Source organism: Acinonyx jubatus, chromosome B1 (assembly GCF_027475565.1).
Source record: "Acinonyx jubatus isolate Ajub_Pintada_27869175 chromosome B1, VMU_Ajub_asm_v1.0, whole genome shotgun sequence".
NCBI lineage: Eukaryota > Metazoa > Chordata > Mammalia > Carnivora > Felidae > Acinonyx > Acinonyx jubatus.
Genome location: NC_069382.1, coordinates 151,934,399 through 151,953,870, shown reverse-complemented (window position 1 = coordinate 151,953,870; position 19,472 = coordinate 151,934,399). Strand labels below are relative to the sequence as shown.

The window sequence follows — 19,472 nt, the reverse complement described above, 5'->3', positions numbered from 1 at the left end:
TTGCAAAAATAGATACTGAAATACCAGTATTGCCATTCTGTTCTAGTATTGCTTTCACTGGCAAAAAGGTTAAAAGGCTATTGTATTCATCCACTGATGATGGTGGGGTGAATGCAGATAGTGGTGATTGGGGAGAGAGAAAAGTAAAAAAATGAGACAGAATCAACAAGACTTGGCAGTTTGGGGAATATGGTATAAATGAAAGAAGAGGAAAAAAGATACCCTCTCTTCCTTTATGAATTTTGAGTCAATGAATTTATGAACATTACATTCACATAGAGAGAAAACACAAGAGAAAGAAAGAAAGCTGCAAAGAGGAACAGAACAGGCAGGACAGCTAGAAAAATAGCATCACGTCAGAAAATGCTACAATTTCAGTGATTAAATGTTCAGGAAATCCATACCCCCTTCCCACCGCCATCTCTGCTTTGTTTGGGGAAGCTTTATACGTACTAAATGCACTGTGATGGATGTGGCTTCTCTTCTGGGATAGCAGAGTCAAGTTGATGACATGTTAAAGACGGCAGACAATGAATGACAAACATCTGGAGGCTTAGCACAGGACTCCCTGAGTTCCATAACTCTGAGCTACTTTGAATCTGGTTAGAGCCGGTGTCCCTAGGTTTATTGCAAGTAAGTGAGGTTAAGCATAGTTTCTAACCTTACAGTTAGGAATGCAATGTATGTACGTGGAGGACTGGCATACTCTTGCATTCCTATGATGGAAATGTGAATATATTTTCCCAGAAAGGTGACTCTCTGCAGTGATTATTTCCATAGTATTGTTAGAACATTCCTTTGAGTACTTCATAGGCTTAATAACCTATTAACATCTGGTCAAGGAGCCTTATTAGTTTTATTTGGAATTTGGCATACATACTAGACTTTAAAAAATCTAGTTAGACAATAATTAATGGCACAACTGATTGGAAACCACTTATACTTCACACAGTTTTGTTAAGATGGGTCAGTTCTAAGAGCATTGGTAGATCGTCAAGTTAAAGAGACTCTACTCAGAATTGTCTTTTCTCTTTTAGCTTGAGAGCACTTTAATTTTTGAGGCCCTTTTTTTCCAATCCTTTCCCCCTAATTGCTTCATCTTTAGAAACTCATGTTATACTTAATGTGAAAAGTCTAGTTTAGGTAGCTTTCTCCCATTCTATGTACCAGGTTTGAATATTCTAAGGTGAGGGCTTTAAGTATTAATCCTCTAATTGTTACAAAGGCTTGAAACATTAAGAAGCTTACTAAAGAGTTGAATTATGCTGTTAACTTTTTTTTCTGTGATTCGAGCTGAGTAGAACCATGAGCAAGCCTTCATTTGTCACTGGTCAGCTGGCCGTCATCATCCTGAAGTGCCACTTCGATACCTTGGCACTGGCTTATTTTTCCCATGTGGAGGGCTCTTGGAATTTTCAAATGAAAATGGTTTCTGAAGTATGAGGACACCTTGAGGTGATGAGCAAGCAATGTAGGTCTTTTCTTTTGAATTTTATTTCAGAAATCTCTACCACAGGACCTCTTGGTATGGGAAGTACCACCACCAGTACCACCCTGCGGACCACAACTTGGAGCCCAGGCAGGAGTACTACCCCCTCAGTGTCAGGAAGAAGAAACCGGAGTACCAGCACCCCATCTCCAGTTGTGGAGGTGCTTGACGACATTACCACACATCTGCCATCAGCAGCGTCCCAAATCCCAGCCCTGGAAGAGAGCTGTGAAGCCGTGGAAGCCCGAGAAATCATGTGGTTTAAGACCCGTCAAGGACAGATGGCAAAGCAGCCGTGCCCTGCAGGAACTATAGGTAAGTGTGTCCTAGAGCCAAGCTAAAGAAAGGTATTCTGTTACTTTAGCTTGCTTTTCTCCCAATTGTTTCTTTAGTGTTTTTGTTTGTTTGTCACTACATATTTTTGTTAGTTCACTTGAATTCTGAACTCAGCTGAATGACGATTTCAAGCAGTGTATTTTCAGAGTTTGAAAATACATTCTGAAGAAGTCACTGGTGAGGATTTGGTGGGGATACACGTGAGGTCAGTATTTTCGCCCACGGGGGGAGGTCCCTGGGTGGAGTTGCAGTTAGGCTGTGCATGTCCTGGCTACTCCTGAAGGCCAGCCCTTCTGTGCAGCAGCCCGGAGCGAATCAATGGATTGGAAGGGAGTTAGTTCTCGTCCTTGGCACCGACCATCAACTGTTGATTGCAGAAAATGGGGTCAAGGACTTTTACATTAGAAGATGATCATTGAAACTACCTAAAATTTAACAGAAGAGGAAGTTTGACTCTCCTTTTCATAAGTCATCATAGCCATCCCTTAACAGTCAAGGGCTCTTCACATAGACAGGAGTCAGACTCCCACTACTCAATATCCACTAGAAAGAGCAAGCTTCATTGTTTCCTCTGAGAGACAGTTAAGAGCTAAATAGTTCTACTCTACTTCCCCCCCTTTTTTTTACTGTTGCGATTCATAACATCCCCCAATGGTAACCATATTATTATTTACAATCGTTAAGCCAGAAAATGCCTGGCTGTCACATACATTGATCTTCATAAAGCTAATACTTGATACACTAAATAAAATGTGCCCTATTCCATAAAATATGTAAAGAAAGCAAATATACAATAGATGTCACTGTACTAACAATAGTGACTACGCCTTTGGGTGTTATTGATCTGGTTGCTTCAAACAGGTTTCTCTTAGAACTGTTCCAGTGGGGATATAGCATTCTGAATTCTATAGTATATGAAGTGGTAGAAAGACCAAAAAGAATATTGACTTTTACACAAGTGCACATTTAATTTTTTTTCAGCAAAGTGTTTAAAAATATTCTGAAATATTTTTTCCCTTTAGGAAAGGGTGCAATTCAGTTGTGTTACTGAAATCAGTGTGATTCCAACAGTTTGAAACCTTGCCTCTTAGCACTGTCCCCTTCGTTCTGGGCCTCATTTCCTTCATTTCTAAACGAGAAATAATAACAGCCCCCCCCACCACCACCCCGTCAAATGTTTGTTGTGAAGGTTAGTGAAGTACTTTATTTGAAAGCAGTTTGAAAGCACGACAGAAATATGTCACCATTGTTCTGTGAAAATTGGGAGAGAGATTTAAAGGAAGCCTTCTAGAGCCCTCCCAGGTGAATGTCCCTATGCTGAAATCTTATTTTTAACCTTTTCTTTGTCTCCTTTGCTGTTTAGACCCACACATGCTGTCACTTGAATTTTTGCGATAGTGTCCCCCAAACCTTCACATCTCCCCCTCAAATTCATCCTTTCTGCTGCTGCCACAGTTATCTTACTAAAACCTTAATCAGCTCATTTCTCTCCTCTGCTTAATGTTCATTGATTTTCCAGCACCCACAGGTGGCAGACCAGGCAGTTTATGATCTCACTATGCCTGCCTTTCCAAGCCCATTACATATAACTCTCCTGTACAGTAGACCTCAATTTAAAACATTTGAGATTTCCCAAGGACAACATATCTTCTCTGCACCTGGAGTGCCCTTTCCTACCTAGTCTTCCTGAAAAACCTGCAAACTGATTCCTTTAAGACTCAACTGCTACCTTGCCTTGTGTGAAAACCCACACGATAAGCCCCATGGTGGCAGGCACCGCATCTATCTCACTTATGAAATTGTCCTCTGTAACTGGTGTAGTTGCCAGCAAGTGCTTTAAAAATATTGAACGTTTTTGTTTGGTTGGTTGCATTTCTCCAGTGTCCGTTGTCTGCCAGGCTCTGGATGTGGTGTTTCAATAAACATTAGCTTAGCTTAATGATCTCCATTTTGCCTGTGTTCATATTTAAACATAACATGGATATAAAGTCATTGTAAGAAACATGGTTTGAGTATTTAAAGCAGACGTTTTTCTCTTATTGTTCTAGGAGTGTCAACATATCTATGCCTGGCTCCTGATGGAATCTGGGATCCCCAAGGACCAGATCTTAGCAACTGTTCTTCTCCTTGGGTCAACCAAATAACACAAAAGGTAAATCACGTGACTGACAAGGAAGGTTTTCCCAAACTTAGATCCTCTGCTGTTGACTCTAGCTGGTGCAGACAAACTGGTTAAGATCTTTTTTTAATTAATGTGGAAATATTCTTCCATTATATTTTTATTTAAGATTTAATGACACCCTTTGATATGCGATGAGCTAATCTAGAATTTTGTTGTTCTTAAAGGGCAAATCCATGAACTTCCTCTAAAGCAGGCAGTATTGCTTATGATAATTTTATTAATAATAAAATTTTTATGGTATTTTGAACTATAGGTATAAAAGTCCAAGAGGTGTTATAAATCAAGCAAGCAAAACATCTAGCATACATGCATATGGATTTTCCTGTGAAAATAACAATTACCAAAAAAAGTCTACCTTTGGAATCTTAAGCTATTTGATAAATGTTCTGTAACCTAATCATTTATCAGTGTTAAAAGTATATGTACGTGTGACAAAATCTTGCAGACTCAAATTTTCAGGGCTTATTTGGTTGCAATATGTTGAACATTTTTATTATTAATGCACTGTGGGGCTTTGAATTGATTTCATTACAAACAGAGACCAGATGTGCATTTATGCCAAAAGGGCTATGGGATGAATCCTTATTATAGCAATTTGTGTGGATTTATGCACTCCTAAAATGAAGAGTCCTTCTATGGCACATTAGCTATGCTGAGGAATTTCTGAAAGAGATTTTTTCCTGAGAAATATTACGAATGATGGCTTTTCTAAAAGCCTGTCTGTGCCATTTGCCCTTTTCTCTATTTGTTTTTAACCAGGCTGATCCTCAGTAATATACTGAATAATAATCCATAAATATCTACCCAGTAGATTATTTAGCAGATGAGCCATAACTATCTATTTACCCTAAATCATGGAGAACAGTGGTTATATTGACTCTAGTTACCCTCTTACATATGCATCTCCACACTTGTTGCTATTCATAATGATGCTTCTCCAATTTCAGCACTGTTCCTGCCACAGTTTTTATGTCCTTTGATTTTATTACAGTGTAGCTCAGACCCCAGGGCAAATAACTCTTGCTGGATGTGATCAGATTAAGAGATCAGTAGCATATCTCCTTACATTAGCAACTTTTAAAAAATACTCCCTACATACTTAGCCCAGGGGTTGATATTAATTCAGTAATAATTCATCTAGAAAGCTGAGTGTTTTCATGATAATTCCTGAATATGGTTAGACTATTTCATTGCAGGAATTACTGGGTGACTTTAACTGATAATGATGCTTAATTCTTTTCTTTCCTCTGCAGACCTCCTAATCTTATGACAAAAGAGATAATTCTTTGCAAAGACCAGACAGCTGTTGCCCATTTGATTTATGGATGGGTGGTTTTTTTTTTTTAATATAACAAATATGTTCCATTATTCTGGAGCAATTCTGTTTAATCCTGTAGAGTCTGTAAAATTGTGTAAGATTATAATTATAGTAAGATTATAGAATTTAGGCAATGAGAATTTATAATAATACCTTCACTGCAGTTTTCATAAGTTTATAAAATCTTCAAAAGTATAACAGGAGGCTTTGGAGTAGTCTGAATCAGATTATATAAGTAGCCCAATGTCAGTGTTGGAGCTGGGGTTTTAGCTGGGTCTACTTTTATTAAGATATCACACATAGCCACAACACTGGTTAAACTAAACTGCACAGAATTCCTGCCTTTACATCACACTTACTTCCCTAGTCTCTCTTCACTTTTGTCCACCCTTTTACCTGGTGTGCCCCTCATACCTCCAAATATTTATGCTATCCGTTGAATATAAAGGGTAGTTGAACAGGTTTCTTTACCATAAAACTCCAACACTTTTAAATATTAACATTGTAAACCTCCAAGAGAGAATTTGTGTGCAGTGTTCACTGAGCGATTTGTCCGTATTATCTCCCTAACTCTCCAAAGCATCTTTCACAGAATTCATACTTCTGCTCATTTCCTCCCTCAGTACCTGAGTCCCAACAACAGATAGAACATGGGAAAAGGATTTGTTTCTAGCAGTATTGGGGGAGCAAAGGTGAACTGCGAGGGATTGAGCAAGAACCCAGTGCTAGTAACAGAGGTGGAGCTATTCCCAACCCCAGGCCCACTGTTGCTGGATAAAAGGAGTGACAAAAAATTGGAAGCGGATGTCTTTGAGAAGAAAGATGGCCTACAGACAAGAGACTCAGCCTAGCCCCAGGCAACTTTTCAGAAGAAGACCAAAGGGAAATAAATACACTGACCTCACTCTCCCTCCTCCTTCCATTCCCTTGCCCACCCTCCCCATTGGACAAGCCCAGTGGAAGCCAGAGAAGAGAGGCACTCTGAATAACATCCTTCTGAGTTCACCCTCTAGGGCAGAGAGGAAGATGGAGGAGGATGGAAAGTGGCCTTGACCCAGGAAGTGGCCTTTTCCCCTTTTTCTAGTGGATTTTTTTATGTCATGTTGAAAAATGAAAGTGAAAGAGTTATCTTTCATGGTTCATTCCTTCTCTCTTCCCCCTTTTGTAGTCTTGTGAACTTCAAACTTTTAAAATAAAGGAACATTTTTGACCCCCAATGACAGCACAGATGAGAAAAGAAAGGAGGGAGTGATTCAGTATAAACAGTGTATTCAATGTCCCCATCTTCGTGAGCTCCTGAGTGAATGCATCGTAGCCTGTGAGGCACCTCCCTTATGACTGTACAGTGCTTCTCAGGGAATTCCTGAGGGCTTTCAAGGAAAGAACACTTCTGGATCACAGTCTCATCATCTATACCACAGGGAGGACTATTCTTTTCATTATCACTAACACTATCCACCCACTGTGTGTCCGGCACCCCTGTAGACAGCAAGTATACACAAGTACATGCATCAGGATGCTTACTTTAGTTTGAAAATGCAAACTATATTTTCATGTTTGCTAAGAAATGAGTTATGCACACACACCTCTGCCCCCCCCCACCCCTGCAGTCAGGCCAGAAGGGAGAAAACAGGCAAATAATTTTGATGGCTTCTGATCCATGAATGAATTCAGGCCACTTCCATACTGGTGAAATTATAGATTAAATTTTGTGTGGTGATAAAGTGTAGCTTATATTTTATTAGCGAAAATGTAAGCCTTTGAAGTCAGAATTTCATGAAGAAATTTGTTACAAATGAGCAAGAATACTTTCATAATGATGAGGTTTAATAAAAGCATAATATGTACAGAAAGAGCAAGGCAAAAATTTGTGCACAACGTGGCCTTTACTCCAGCAGCAATAGAGAGGGAGGTGGGAGAGAGAGGGAGAGAGAAAAATTGGTAGGTAGGTGGATAGATAGATGAGTCAATGGTCAGATGGGTGGGCGGGTGGATGGATGGATGGATGGATGGATGGATGGATGGATGGATGGACAGAAGGAAAGGCAGGTTCAAAGATAAATAGATGAGTGGATAGAAAAATAGATTAGTCTTCAAATTAATTTTTTTTAATATTTTCAAGCTTTTCTTGACAGCAAGCAGATTGGTTCAGAGCTCAGCCTCTTCACACATATGTAGCAAAGTATCGTATTTTCTCGCCATAATGACTGCTTACTAAAATACAGTTTCTCACTTCAGCTTGATCTCTAGGTTAGACTCAGATTCTCCAAAAGGAGTTTATATTTTCTGTGTTGCATACCTTTAAAGAGCTGATTGCACTTTACACTCCCTCCAGTCAATTTAAAATTCTTTGAAATTACAGTTTTGAATAGCTTTCATGTTTCTTTGCATGTGAAGTGAAGTAAGCTTCCTCCTTCATTGCCTAGTTCAACTATTATATGGAAAAGAAATGACTGAATTGTCACTGGAAAATAGTCTTTCTGTTTCTAACAAACTGAAGAGTCTTGTCTTTTGTTTGTTCACAAGCTACTGACAGATTTTGAGATAAGTAGAGTTCTCCCTGCGTTTTCTAATGAAGGATGTGAATACCTAGAATTTTTGCTATTTAATTGTATAAGATAAGCCAGTTGCCTGCCTTGGAAGAAAAAGTCGAATCCTGTCACCCAGATTTTAATTTCTCCATTCTTTTAATCTCCATAGAGATTCTGTAAATTGCTTCTTAATTTTATCAGAGATTGGTAGGGTTTCTAGGACTTCAGGCTTATTTAACCTACTTTCAATTGTAAGATAGAAGCATTTAATTGTCTCTATACCTACTTGACTCTGATTTACAGCAAAATAGCATAAGTAGATCTTTCAAAGAAATGATAGCTATATACTTAAACACTATGAGAAACTCCTTCATGAATTGGTTTGGCACCCGATTAATGTTTGATGTAATAAATCTCATAAAACGTCAAAGCTTATTTCAAAGCAAATTGTTTTTACATGTGTCAAAATTTGACATGTAAATAGTATCCATCTCTGTCATAATTATCCTCAACTAAAGCTGCAGGGTTTGCCTTCCCTTATTCAAGTCCTGAATATAATCCCACCATTTCAATACAGGTATTAATTTACTAATCCTCACAGAACTCGTAAGATTTCTCAGTGTATGTGCTTATTGCTGAGAAATAACTTCAGTAGAATTTAGTGAAAGAAATGTTAGAGACAGACATTTTCATTAGGTCTGTAAGCTAGGATATACAGAATAACATTATTTCAACCCTGCCTCTGTGCAGAAGCTTGAGGCAGATTCAAGATATGCATGTATTTGTTGTATAGAAATGAGATACTTGTGGTCCGTGACTACTGGGGTGAGAGAAGTAAATAGGGCCATCAGGACAGGGGAGTAACCTCTGGCTGCCACTGGAAAGAATATGGTCTTTCCATATTCCATATTCCATATGGAATATGGTCTTTCCATATTCCAAATTCTTGGAATTTCCATATTCCAAGAATATGGTGAAAGCCTTATCTGGAAAGGCAACTTTTGAACTGAGTGGTGAATGTTGAGGTCATAATGGCTGTTGGAGAATCCAGTTAATGGCATTACCATGGAGTGCCTCTCTTCCCTTCTCCTCCCCTCAGAGAGTAGGCCTGTCAGTGTACTTATAAGTCTCTCCCAAATCAGGCCACTTTCCACTGTTCTCCACTGCTGCTACCCTAACCCACAACAGCTTCTGCTGCTGTAGCCTCTTGGCAAGTACCCTGTCATTCATTCATTCACTCCTGAACCCTCTAATACATTCCCCTGCGTTTGATTTCAAACACAACTCTGATTAGATCACTCCTGTTTAGAATTATTAGTACCTTCCCTTGATCTTAGCATGATCCACAAAATCTTCATCATGACTTATGAAGGGGACAACTTAATCTGCCCCTTGCTCACTTCTCTGGCCACCTAAATTCCAGTTATAGCACCCCTTGTGCAGTTCCCCTAGGACCCCATATCCCTCCCTCCTGAAAGCGTCGTCTCTGCCTAGAGGCCCTCACCTATATCCTAACCCAATCCTTTCTTTTCCTCACACGAAACATTCCTCCACGTCACACGAAACATTTTTCCTTAGAAAAGCATTTCCTAAATTATTCCCTAACTTCATACAGTCGATTAAAAGGCCCTTAAACTTGGATTCTGTATTGCACTCCACAAAATTAAAATTAAACAATTTTGTAGCTAATTTATAAAGAGTTCTTTCCACTGCTAGTAGGTAAGCTCCTTTTTATTGGGAACCATTTTATTTAGTATTGTAGCCTCAGACTTTAGCATAATGCCATTAGAAATTCAAATTTTAGTTAAAAAAGCAAGTGAACATGTAGAGTGAATAACTGTTGAAATTATAGAGATATTCATCCTATTTTTAAAGCAAGATACAGTACATATTTACCTCATAGACAATACAATTTATACTGCGTAGGTATCAATATTGAGTTCTGAAGGTGGAAAAGTGTGCTTTTCCTTTCTGTTGTACCTACAGTATCCTGTCTTCCCAAACCATGGTTGTTATAGTTGTTTACTTTGGATGCCTTCCCACCCCATTTCCAGATGTTTTCTACCCCTCTACTAATATTCCCATAATACCTCATATACAATCCTGTTATTAAAATTGTCTCGTTGGGGCACCTGGGTGGCTCAGTCTGTTTAGCATCCAACTTCGGCTCAGGTCATGTTCTCACGGTTTGTGGATTTGAGCCCTGCATTGGGCTCTGTGCTGACAGCTCAGAGCCTGGAGCCTGCTTCGGATTCTGTGTCTCCCTATTTCTCTCTGCCCCTCCCTTGCTCGTGCTCTCTCTCTCTCTCTCTCACAAATAAATAAATAAACATAAGAAATAAAATAAAATTGCATCATTGCATTAATGTTATTTACTTGTATGCCTCTAACCCCAGATGCCTCTCAAACTTTGTTCAACACAGACCATTTAAGTAAATCAAAAGACTCTAGAGGTCCATCTGCCCTGACCATTCTCATAGAAAAACTAATACATGTCAATAAAGAAATAGAAGAAAACAATATAACAACCAACAAAGGTACAGAACAATTGTACAGGGGTGCTTGAGTGGCTCAGTGTCCAACTCTCGGTTTCTGCCCAGGTCATAATCTCAATTTTGTGACTTCAAGCCCCGCACTGGGCTCTGTGCTGACAGTGCAGAGCCTGCTTGGGATTCTCTCTCTCTTCCTCTCTCTCTGTCCCTCCCCCATTCACACTGTCTCTCTCTCTCTCTCTCTCTCTCTCTCTCTCAAAATAAATTTAAAAAAAAATTTAAAAAGAACAACTGTACAACAGTGATTAACAAAGTAAAACCATAGAATTCTACAAATATATTCATTATTAGAGGAATAGCATAGATAGAAACTACAACAAATGCCAGCCCACTCTGTATCATGTGTTGATTAAAAGAACATCCTCTTGGAAAATTATGGGAATTCCAACCACTGGATGTTCATAGGCACACTAAGAGTTTTTCAAAGTTACCAAGCACTTGTATCATGTGCACCATTCAATAAGTCTGAATGGAATACTGAATTTGAAATCTTTGCGAATACCTAGCTTCTCACTGATTTAAATTAACGAATACTAAATTTTGTAAATCACCTATTGATTATTAGATTACCAGTAAACAGCCTTACATTGTATATAAAATTAAAATGTATGAATTACAACCACATTTATTTCACTCTGAGACCACTTGAAAATACTTTCATGACAGTCAGTGGGCCATGAATGCTACTTTGATCCACATTGAATTTGTTATGTACTTATCCTTGAACCCTGTAATATGCTCCATTTGGTTACAGGTATCTAGCTATGTAGGTCTTGACCATATTTTACAAATTTATTAAAGTTAGTGCGGGTGTTTACAATTGTAAGGATTTCTAAAAAACACTGGTTATATATAATAACTACTTTAACCATTCTTCTTGTAAAATTTAAACATTACAGAAAAGGATTTTTCCTTTGATTCCCATCTTTCAGACTTCGTGCTTAAATATATGTAAAATAAACACATAAAAATATCATGTTTTATGTATTGTATTTCTTCTTCATAGATAGCATGTTTATATGCTACTTACATTTTGTATTTTTATTTCAAGTAGCATGCTAATAGATATTAGCATAAATAAATACTTTTTTATACTTGCATTTATTTTAACTCAGCATTGCATGTTGAAATTTGATGTTAATGATATTGATCTCCTTTAAACTTTTAAACCATAGTACAATATTCCGTGATATTTATATACATGAGCAGTTTTCTGCAGGTCATAATCCATTTTGTTTTGTATTTTAAACAAGCTAGAATAAACATCTTTGAATATTTCTCTTTTACATCTGTGGGATTATTTGTTATGGTTGATAGTGATAAGAGAAATCCCTCAGTTATATAGTCTTTGCATTACAAAATTTAATGGACATTGGTAATTAATTCTACGTGGGGCCTATACAAATATATATGCCCAGGAGCTGTTTCCGAGGGTGAGAGACATTTCCACAAATCCTTCCCAACATTGTGTTACTATACTTGCTTCGTTTCAATTTGGATCTTTAAATATACTTGAGGATATGATTATTAATGATATAGATGTTCCGATAACCCTAACTTATTTGTTTCTTAATAGTCAATCCTGCTATAAATATTTATTGAGCATCCCTGAGGAGATAGTGTTAACTTACATGACTAAGAGTCTTAGTCTTGCTCCTTATAGCCTGAATACCTGCTAGAAGATGACCTTACAGAAAGGACTTTTCTCTGTGTGACCCTAAGTTTTATATAGGACTGTGCTAAAAAAAAAAAAAAGTTTCCGGGGCGCCTGGGTGGCTCCATCGGTTGGGCGACCGACTTTGGCTCAGGTCATGACCTCGCAGTTTGTGAGTTCTAGCCCCGGGTCGGGCTCTGTGCTGACAGCTGGGAGCCTGGAGCCTGCTTCGGATTCTGTGTCCCTCTCTCTCTCTCTGCCTCTCCCCCACTCATGCTCTGTGTCTCTCTGCTTCTCAATAATAAATAAACGTAAAAAAAATTTATAAAAAAAAAAGTTTCCTAAACATGACACTATTATACATTTAACTTGTAATACTGTAAGATATCCCTATCTTCTTATTACCCAAAGCTATCAAATTTGTTCATGTGAACATGGGTTATTAGTATCTGTCTTTTTAAATAACATCTTTGGGGTATTGACAGTTTGATATATGTTTATAGAATATAGTTGAAAAATAAGCATGTAGCTTCAGAAAAGGAAGATGCTAGGAACAGCAGTAATTTGCCACCTAGTGCAGTGGGAACAAAATCTCATATTTAGTTAAGAAGAAAATGAAGACCCTTTGAAAAACAGGGATTGTATTTGGGACAAATTTTTAGAGTTTAGCATCAGTCCGTATACATTGTGTATTAAGCGCTAAATTAGGCACAATGGAAACTTTGTGCTTGTCTCTTAGAACTTAGAATATGGTTGGGGATTCACAACTGCATCATCACAACTCATCAGCATCCAATTTAGAAACTCACAGAGAAAATCATAGGGCAAACCTTAGATGTGACCACTCAAATGGATAATTAGGGTGAGAACAATTTTTAGAAGACTCCTCAAAGGGGACTTTCCTAAAGATATGAATTTCAAGTTAGGTATTGTGGGAAAAGATGGATTAGTAGGAAAACCTGAGACTATCTTTCAGGTGAAGCCGGAGTTAAATAACTATGTCTTGGCTTGATGATTATAATTCCCATGCAAAAACAATTGTTCACAGAGACCAATAAAATCCCTTACTTAAGATCTCTTTCCTTTTTATTCTGTTTTCAAAAAACCGCAGTTGAAATCTGGAGAGACAGCTGCCAACATAGCTAGAGAGCTGGCTGAACAAACAAGAAATCATTTGAATGCTGGAGACATCACCTACTCAGTCCGTGCCATGGACCAGCTGGTAGGGCTCCTAGATGTACAACTCCGGAACTTGACCCCAGGTGGAAAAGATAGTGCTGCACGGAGTTTGAACAAGGTAAGGACTTCAGTTATATATTTTTAAAGCTGTAGTAGGATCAGTGAGCCTTCCTTGGTTAATTTCTCTCTATAAAATTCGTTCGTTCTAAAGAGCATCACTAGTTACATTCAGTCTGCTTCACTATTTGATTATTAATGATGGCCCACCCTATTTGGCCTCTAAAGACACAATAAATGATAATCTCTCTCTTTACAAAAAATGTAAATTTTTTGAATTTACAATTCTATTTTCTTTAGTGTTTACTGTTTTGAATGCTAAATTCTGGCAAGGTCAATACGAGTAAATGTGATTTATTTGCTTCTTTTCTTCCTTTTAAACTTTTATTTTAAAATAATTACAATAAAACAAATGTCTAATTGCTATAAACAAAAGTCTAATAAGTATAAATTTAGAAAATAACAACAATGAGAAAGGATATTAGCAATTCATTAAAGATGTTTTAAAAATGAAATGACTTAATCTAATTAATATTATACTTAAAAACTCATGAGGCAAGTAATTAGGTTTTAATTTGTATTTCCTTTTGATATTTAAATTACCCAGATTTTACTTCACTATGTTAACACTTAGAAGGTTTAATTGTATTTCAGCAAATCTGAATAATGAAAATAATATATTTTTAAATTTCAGAGAAGATACATTTTATATATTCTTATTGATACTTATAAATATACAATATATTTATATACATTATATAAACATATACAAGCATTTTATGTTTATTGCATATAACCTATACACCATATAAGCACTTAACTTACATAACTATGTAAAATATATTTTACATATTTATAAGGAATATAATTTATTACTTATAAAATCACATGGTGAAATAACTCCATGATCAAAAACAAACTAGAATTGCTACCATCAAATGACATAAGTTCCCTAAAAGATATTTGTGCAGGAGAAGTGATCAATTATGGAAACTGGATTTTAAGGCCTTGAATGTCTGATAGTCCTACTACTGTATAAAGCAAGAATTTGGCAGTAACAGACTAAAGTCCTCAATGGAATTCACTAAATGAACATTCCCCTTTAGCATGACAAATGACTTCTGAGTGGTTTTTTAATATGTTAAGTTCTTTTGTGTCTTATTAGACTAAAGTCTCACTGATAAAGATGGAAGAAATTTTTCCAATAATGATGGTTGGATATAGGAAAGCCTACTATTTCATCTGGCAAATACAGTTTTTCCTGCAGTTTCATCCTCAGAAAACAGATTCTGTTTTATCTAGTAGATATAAATTATTATTAGAGGTTTGTTTTTTTTTGTTCATGCTGAATATAAAGGAGTTATTTTTGTCACTTATACCCCTGACAGAATCACAACCAAGTCCCTGATAAAATGTAATCCACAGCGGCCTATGTAATCTGGGCATGCTGTGATTTTAATGTGTTATTACCCAGGCTGACTGGATGCTATTAATGAATATTGCCGCCAGCTATTGTTATCCTAATGTACTGGAGGTAGTAATTTCTATTAATGTTACAGATCCATAACATTACTTGTTATAGCAATACTTTGTATCTTTATTTAAAAATGATGTTGATGTCTGACAATATCAGGTAAAGCTGGCAATTAATGTCACATTCTAACTGGCTACAGCTAATCAGCTTGCCTACTCTGAATATCAAATAACTACATAATGGGCAAATTTCCATTTGTGAAGCTTTTTAATGCTTTCTTTTGTTTCCCATTTGGCTCTTTTCAGTTGTTTATATAATGTGGTTTGTCATATGTTAATTTGCATGATGGGGTAAGGAGATGGGAGGGCAAAGGTTATTCACATGCTTGCTGGCTTGCTCTCATATCCTGTGGTTCCCACTGTTCCCCGAAGCAGTTATAACCCATCAGATTTGCAAAGTCAACTTGGTACAAATCAATTGAACTCCACATTGAAATTCTGAAGGGTTTAGAGTCCTGCAACACCAAGATGCGAGTCAGTGATCCAAATGACAGCGCTGGCAATTTACTTGCACTCATTCCTCACTTAATTCTGTAGAGGAGTAACTGCAGTGTGCTCTTTGAAGAATGCATGAATTAAAGTTGGGACAGTATTAGCCACACAAAAGGCATCAGAGTAACTGCTTCTTAAACCTGGGTAATTTTCTCCTTCAACAATCAAGGCTACTGAAGGGAAAAAAAAAATAGGGAAGTGGAAGAAAATCATAATCGAATTTATAAAATTTTGTGTCATTTATTTAAACAGGGCAATTAAACTTATTAATTATTCATTCCATCATCAGAAAAAAAAATGTTTGGGATTGAATATGAGTTGTTGTTAACCTTTTGCCCAGAAAAACATCACTCAGTATGCAAACAAATAAAAACAGGCTTCTTATCCCACAGAAGTTTCTAAAATGTATAATTTTTTTTGGTCAAAACTGTGAAAAGAAATTATTCAAGAAATAAAAGCAGTGATAAGTCAGAAGATGAATCACATTCTTCTAATCAGAAGTTACTTATCTGTTGGTATCTTTCCCTTGGAATCAAATAACCATAATGAATGGACATTTCTATTTTTCCGATAAACAGAATTTTTTGTGTTTGAACATACGGTTTGTGGTGCATATTAACCATCTCTATAATCTCTAAACCACAAACAATGTGGGTTCCAAAGTTTTGATATAACTTCCTTAACTTCATGTCTTCATTTGTGGCCCGTGAATTAACCGCTAACCTGATGTGAAATGAATCATTTCAAATAACTGAAGTGTAATGATTACTAATTTCTACTACATTTATTCCCAGATTTCCTCCCATCATTAACAACTTTATACCATACAGTTTCCACCTGGCTTATTCTGAAAGGGCGTTGGCGACTGTCTTTCAAGCCATGGCTTACATTTTGCTGCTGCTTAGCTTTCATTCTCCTCTAGAAAGTAGTGCACAACAGAATAAGGTGTTTTGTGTAGATGCGTTCTTTTATTTTTCTTGTTTTCTTCTATCACTAACTTGTTTTTTCTATTCTGTGTTTAATCTGCTGTCTTAATGGATTCAGCTTCAGAAAAGAGAGCGCTCTTGCAGAGCCTATGTCCAGGTACTTTCTGCGTTTTTATAAATGTGTTAAGTTGTTGAATTGTCTCTGTTGGTGATAGCATTGATGGGCATCTGATAGCAAAACGATAACGTACCCTATTGAGCTAAAGGGATTTAAAGGGAGGGCATGAAGGGTGGGGACAGAAAGACATATGAAAGGGTATGTGCTGAAAAGAAATCTGGCAGTGCCCATGCTCTTTCATCCAAGATGAACACAGACCAACAAGGAGGTGTAACTTGGAATGTGAGAATTTTGATCATAACTGAAAGGTGAGTTGGGTGCAATACGTAAATCTCTAATTTCTTCATAGAGGTGTGTGTGTGTGTGAAAGCATTTCATTAATACACTGGGCCAGCTAATATTTGAGTAGTAAATCATTCAGAAATTACATTTAATCAACCATATAAGACAACGAATAGTCCAGAATACTTGGAACATCGTGCTTCTGTACCAAAATATTCCACCCACATGGTGACTGTCTTACCTTCCCACCCATTATGAACATTTTAGTCCTGATATAAATATAATTTTTCTCCAGCTAACATGTTGCAATTTGTTTCTAAGCAGGGTAGAAACCATTACTTTGTTTATGGGGTCTGTGTGAAAAGAATGGCAGAAACAACTTTATAGTTATTTTTACAAGACAGGAAGGCAGTGTAGAGGTTTGAAAATTTTTTTTTTTCCTTTTTCCCCTCTAGGTTCTTTGGCTGGTCTAATAATTAAATTGACATAAGACAGATTAACAGGAGAAAAAAAAACAACTTTAATTCCAGATGCACAGGAACCCCCAAAGACATGAACTGGAAGGCAGTCAGGCAATTGAATGTTATTCTAAACTAAGGAATGGGATAAGGACCTGAGGCTTTAAAAAAGAGGGACAATAATTTACATCAAAAAAATATTAGAAAGATAAGCTTTTAATGTGCATTTTACTGTATAAATTTATGAATCTTTGAATGTAAGGAACATTCAGCTGTTTTTTTTGTTTTTTCCATATATATATATATATATAAACATGTATCTTATATATATATAAACATATACTTATATATATTCTATATATAAGATATATATATCTTATATATATATATATTCTATATATGATATATATATATATATCTTATATATATATATTCCCTTAAGATATATCTCCTGTCCTCTTAATATGTATAATAGGTAGAGAAATTGAAGTATTCTTCAGCAATGAAAGCTGAAGATCATTTTTTAGCAATTTTAGGATTGTTTTTGATTGCAATCTATGCTATCCCTTTAATAGGGCCTTGGAGATAATTAGCCTTTTGGTATTTAAATCTGTGAAATGCATGGTCATTCAAACATGAATCTCTGATGGAAAATTAATAGCACAGTTTATTCAATTGCTGATTTCCTGGTGTTATAATTGCCTGGCTATGAATAAATGTTTCAGTTATTGACTAAACATCTGATAAGGCCAAATACAAACAGAATATTTGTGAAGTAGAAATGCTCTGCTCACTAAGACATGGCATTACTTCTATTCATTTTAACATAGATAGATCACTCTATGAAATTCTAGGGTAAATAACACTTTAAACTTTATTTGAATTTTAAAGACTTGTTTTATGTTCCCTATTGTTTCTAGGTTTGGAGCACTTTCTGAGCTATGTATACGATAGATTTAAAATACACTAGAAGTGCTTTATGCATTAAATTTGAAAAAAAATGTAGCTGTTTAAACATGAGATTCTTTAAAAATGTGGCCTTTACATCGGTGTAAACAATGATTCTTCTAGGTTTGACTTTGACCATCAAATCCATTTAGCTTTTAATTGTTTAGAGGTACTGTGTCTATTCTATGATTTATCTAGATCAGTCTTTTACTTCTTTATACTTCCTACATTTGTTTATTAAACATAAAAAGCACAGTAAAAACTGAACTATCATCTGGCAGCCATGATAACTGAATACTGTTCTGTAGGTGAATAATTGAAAGGTGATTGCTTTGATTTTTTTAAATAATATGCGAATCTCCTAATACTCAGTATGCTTGTACCTCAAAAAATTTAACAAAAACAAACAAAAAAATTGGGTCCAGTATTTTTTTCATTTAGTTTTAATATAGATTACACTAAAGTCTTTGTTCACTACCAAGAGATAGAAACTGATACAAGTCATAGTAAAAAAAAAAAAATCATTATCATGTCTGGGGCAAAATAGATACCTTCATTCAAGAAGAGAGTGTTAAGTATTATGCCAAGAAAGAGAAGTAAGTCTTGTGTTACATCTGTAACACGTACTGTGATGTCCTATATTAATAAAAGGTACCTTAAAAATGAAAATGAGTTCACTGAGATCTGGAGAGATGAGATGATTGGCCCAAGGTCAACCACTAGCACCGAAAGCACTAATGCTGTTGTCCTAACGTGTCTGTAATGTTTTTGCAACATGAACAGTGATTTATTGTTGAGAATAAATGCATTTATCAGGCACTAATTCTGTGGCCATCACTGTGTGGAGCAGTTTGCATAAATTCTTATTTAATATTCACAACAATCTTTTGATATAATTATAAGAGAGAGAGAGCAGGAGAGGGATAGAGGAAAAGGAATAGAGAGAGAATCCCAAGCAGGCTCCACACTGTCAGAGCAGAGCCTGATGTGGAGCTCAAACTCATGCACTGTGAGTTCATGTCCTGGATTGAAATCGAGAGTCAGATGTTTAACCTACTGAGCCACACAGGCACCCCAATTATTGCTATTTTTAACTTAGAGTAGAGAAAATGAGACCCAGGGAGAAAATTAAGTGACTTTAACAAGATCGTACCATAGTAATGAAGGGGGTCCTGAATTCAAAGCTTGTACTTCCTGATTCTGAAGCTCATGTTCCAAATCCCTAAGATATGGCTATTCCAGAACTGACTTCATTATTTGGTGTTAGGAGTCATGATAGATCTACCGGTTTACATTTACTGATTTATTTTATTTTATCTCAGGGATGATATAGAATAAAATAGTTTTATTTTCCTTCTTGTTTGAGGTTCAGTTCACATGGCTGTTTGGTAATAATTTTGTACTGCTAAGTTCAAAT

General features: G+C 36.3%; 1 protein-coding gene across 26 annotated transcripts in view; it reads left to right on the top strand.

The window, feature by feature from the left end:
• ADGRL3 (adhesion G protein-coupled receptor L3) overlaps nt 1-19,472 on the top strand; it is an 818,271-nt gene that overhangs the window by 656,459 nt on the left and 142,340 nt on the right. For 15 of the 26 annotated variants that reach the window (XM_053217310.1, XM_053217308.1, XM_053217301.1 and 12 more), the window contains 4 exons: nt 1,502-1,804; nt 3,874-3,977; nt 13,174-13,359; nt 16,368-16,406. In XM_053217310.1, the coding sequence (XP_053073285.1) occupies nt 1,502-1,804; nt 3,874-3,977; nt 13,174-13,359; nt 16,368-16,406 (632 nt within the window). The remainder of the gene's footprint in view (nt 1-1,501; nt 1,805-3,873; nt 3,978-13,173; nt 13,360-16,367; nt 16,407-19,472) is intronic. The other 11 variants (XM_053217309.1, XM_053217302.1, XM_053217307.1 and 8 more) reach the window with 3 other exon arrangements.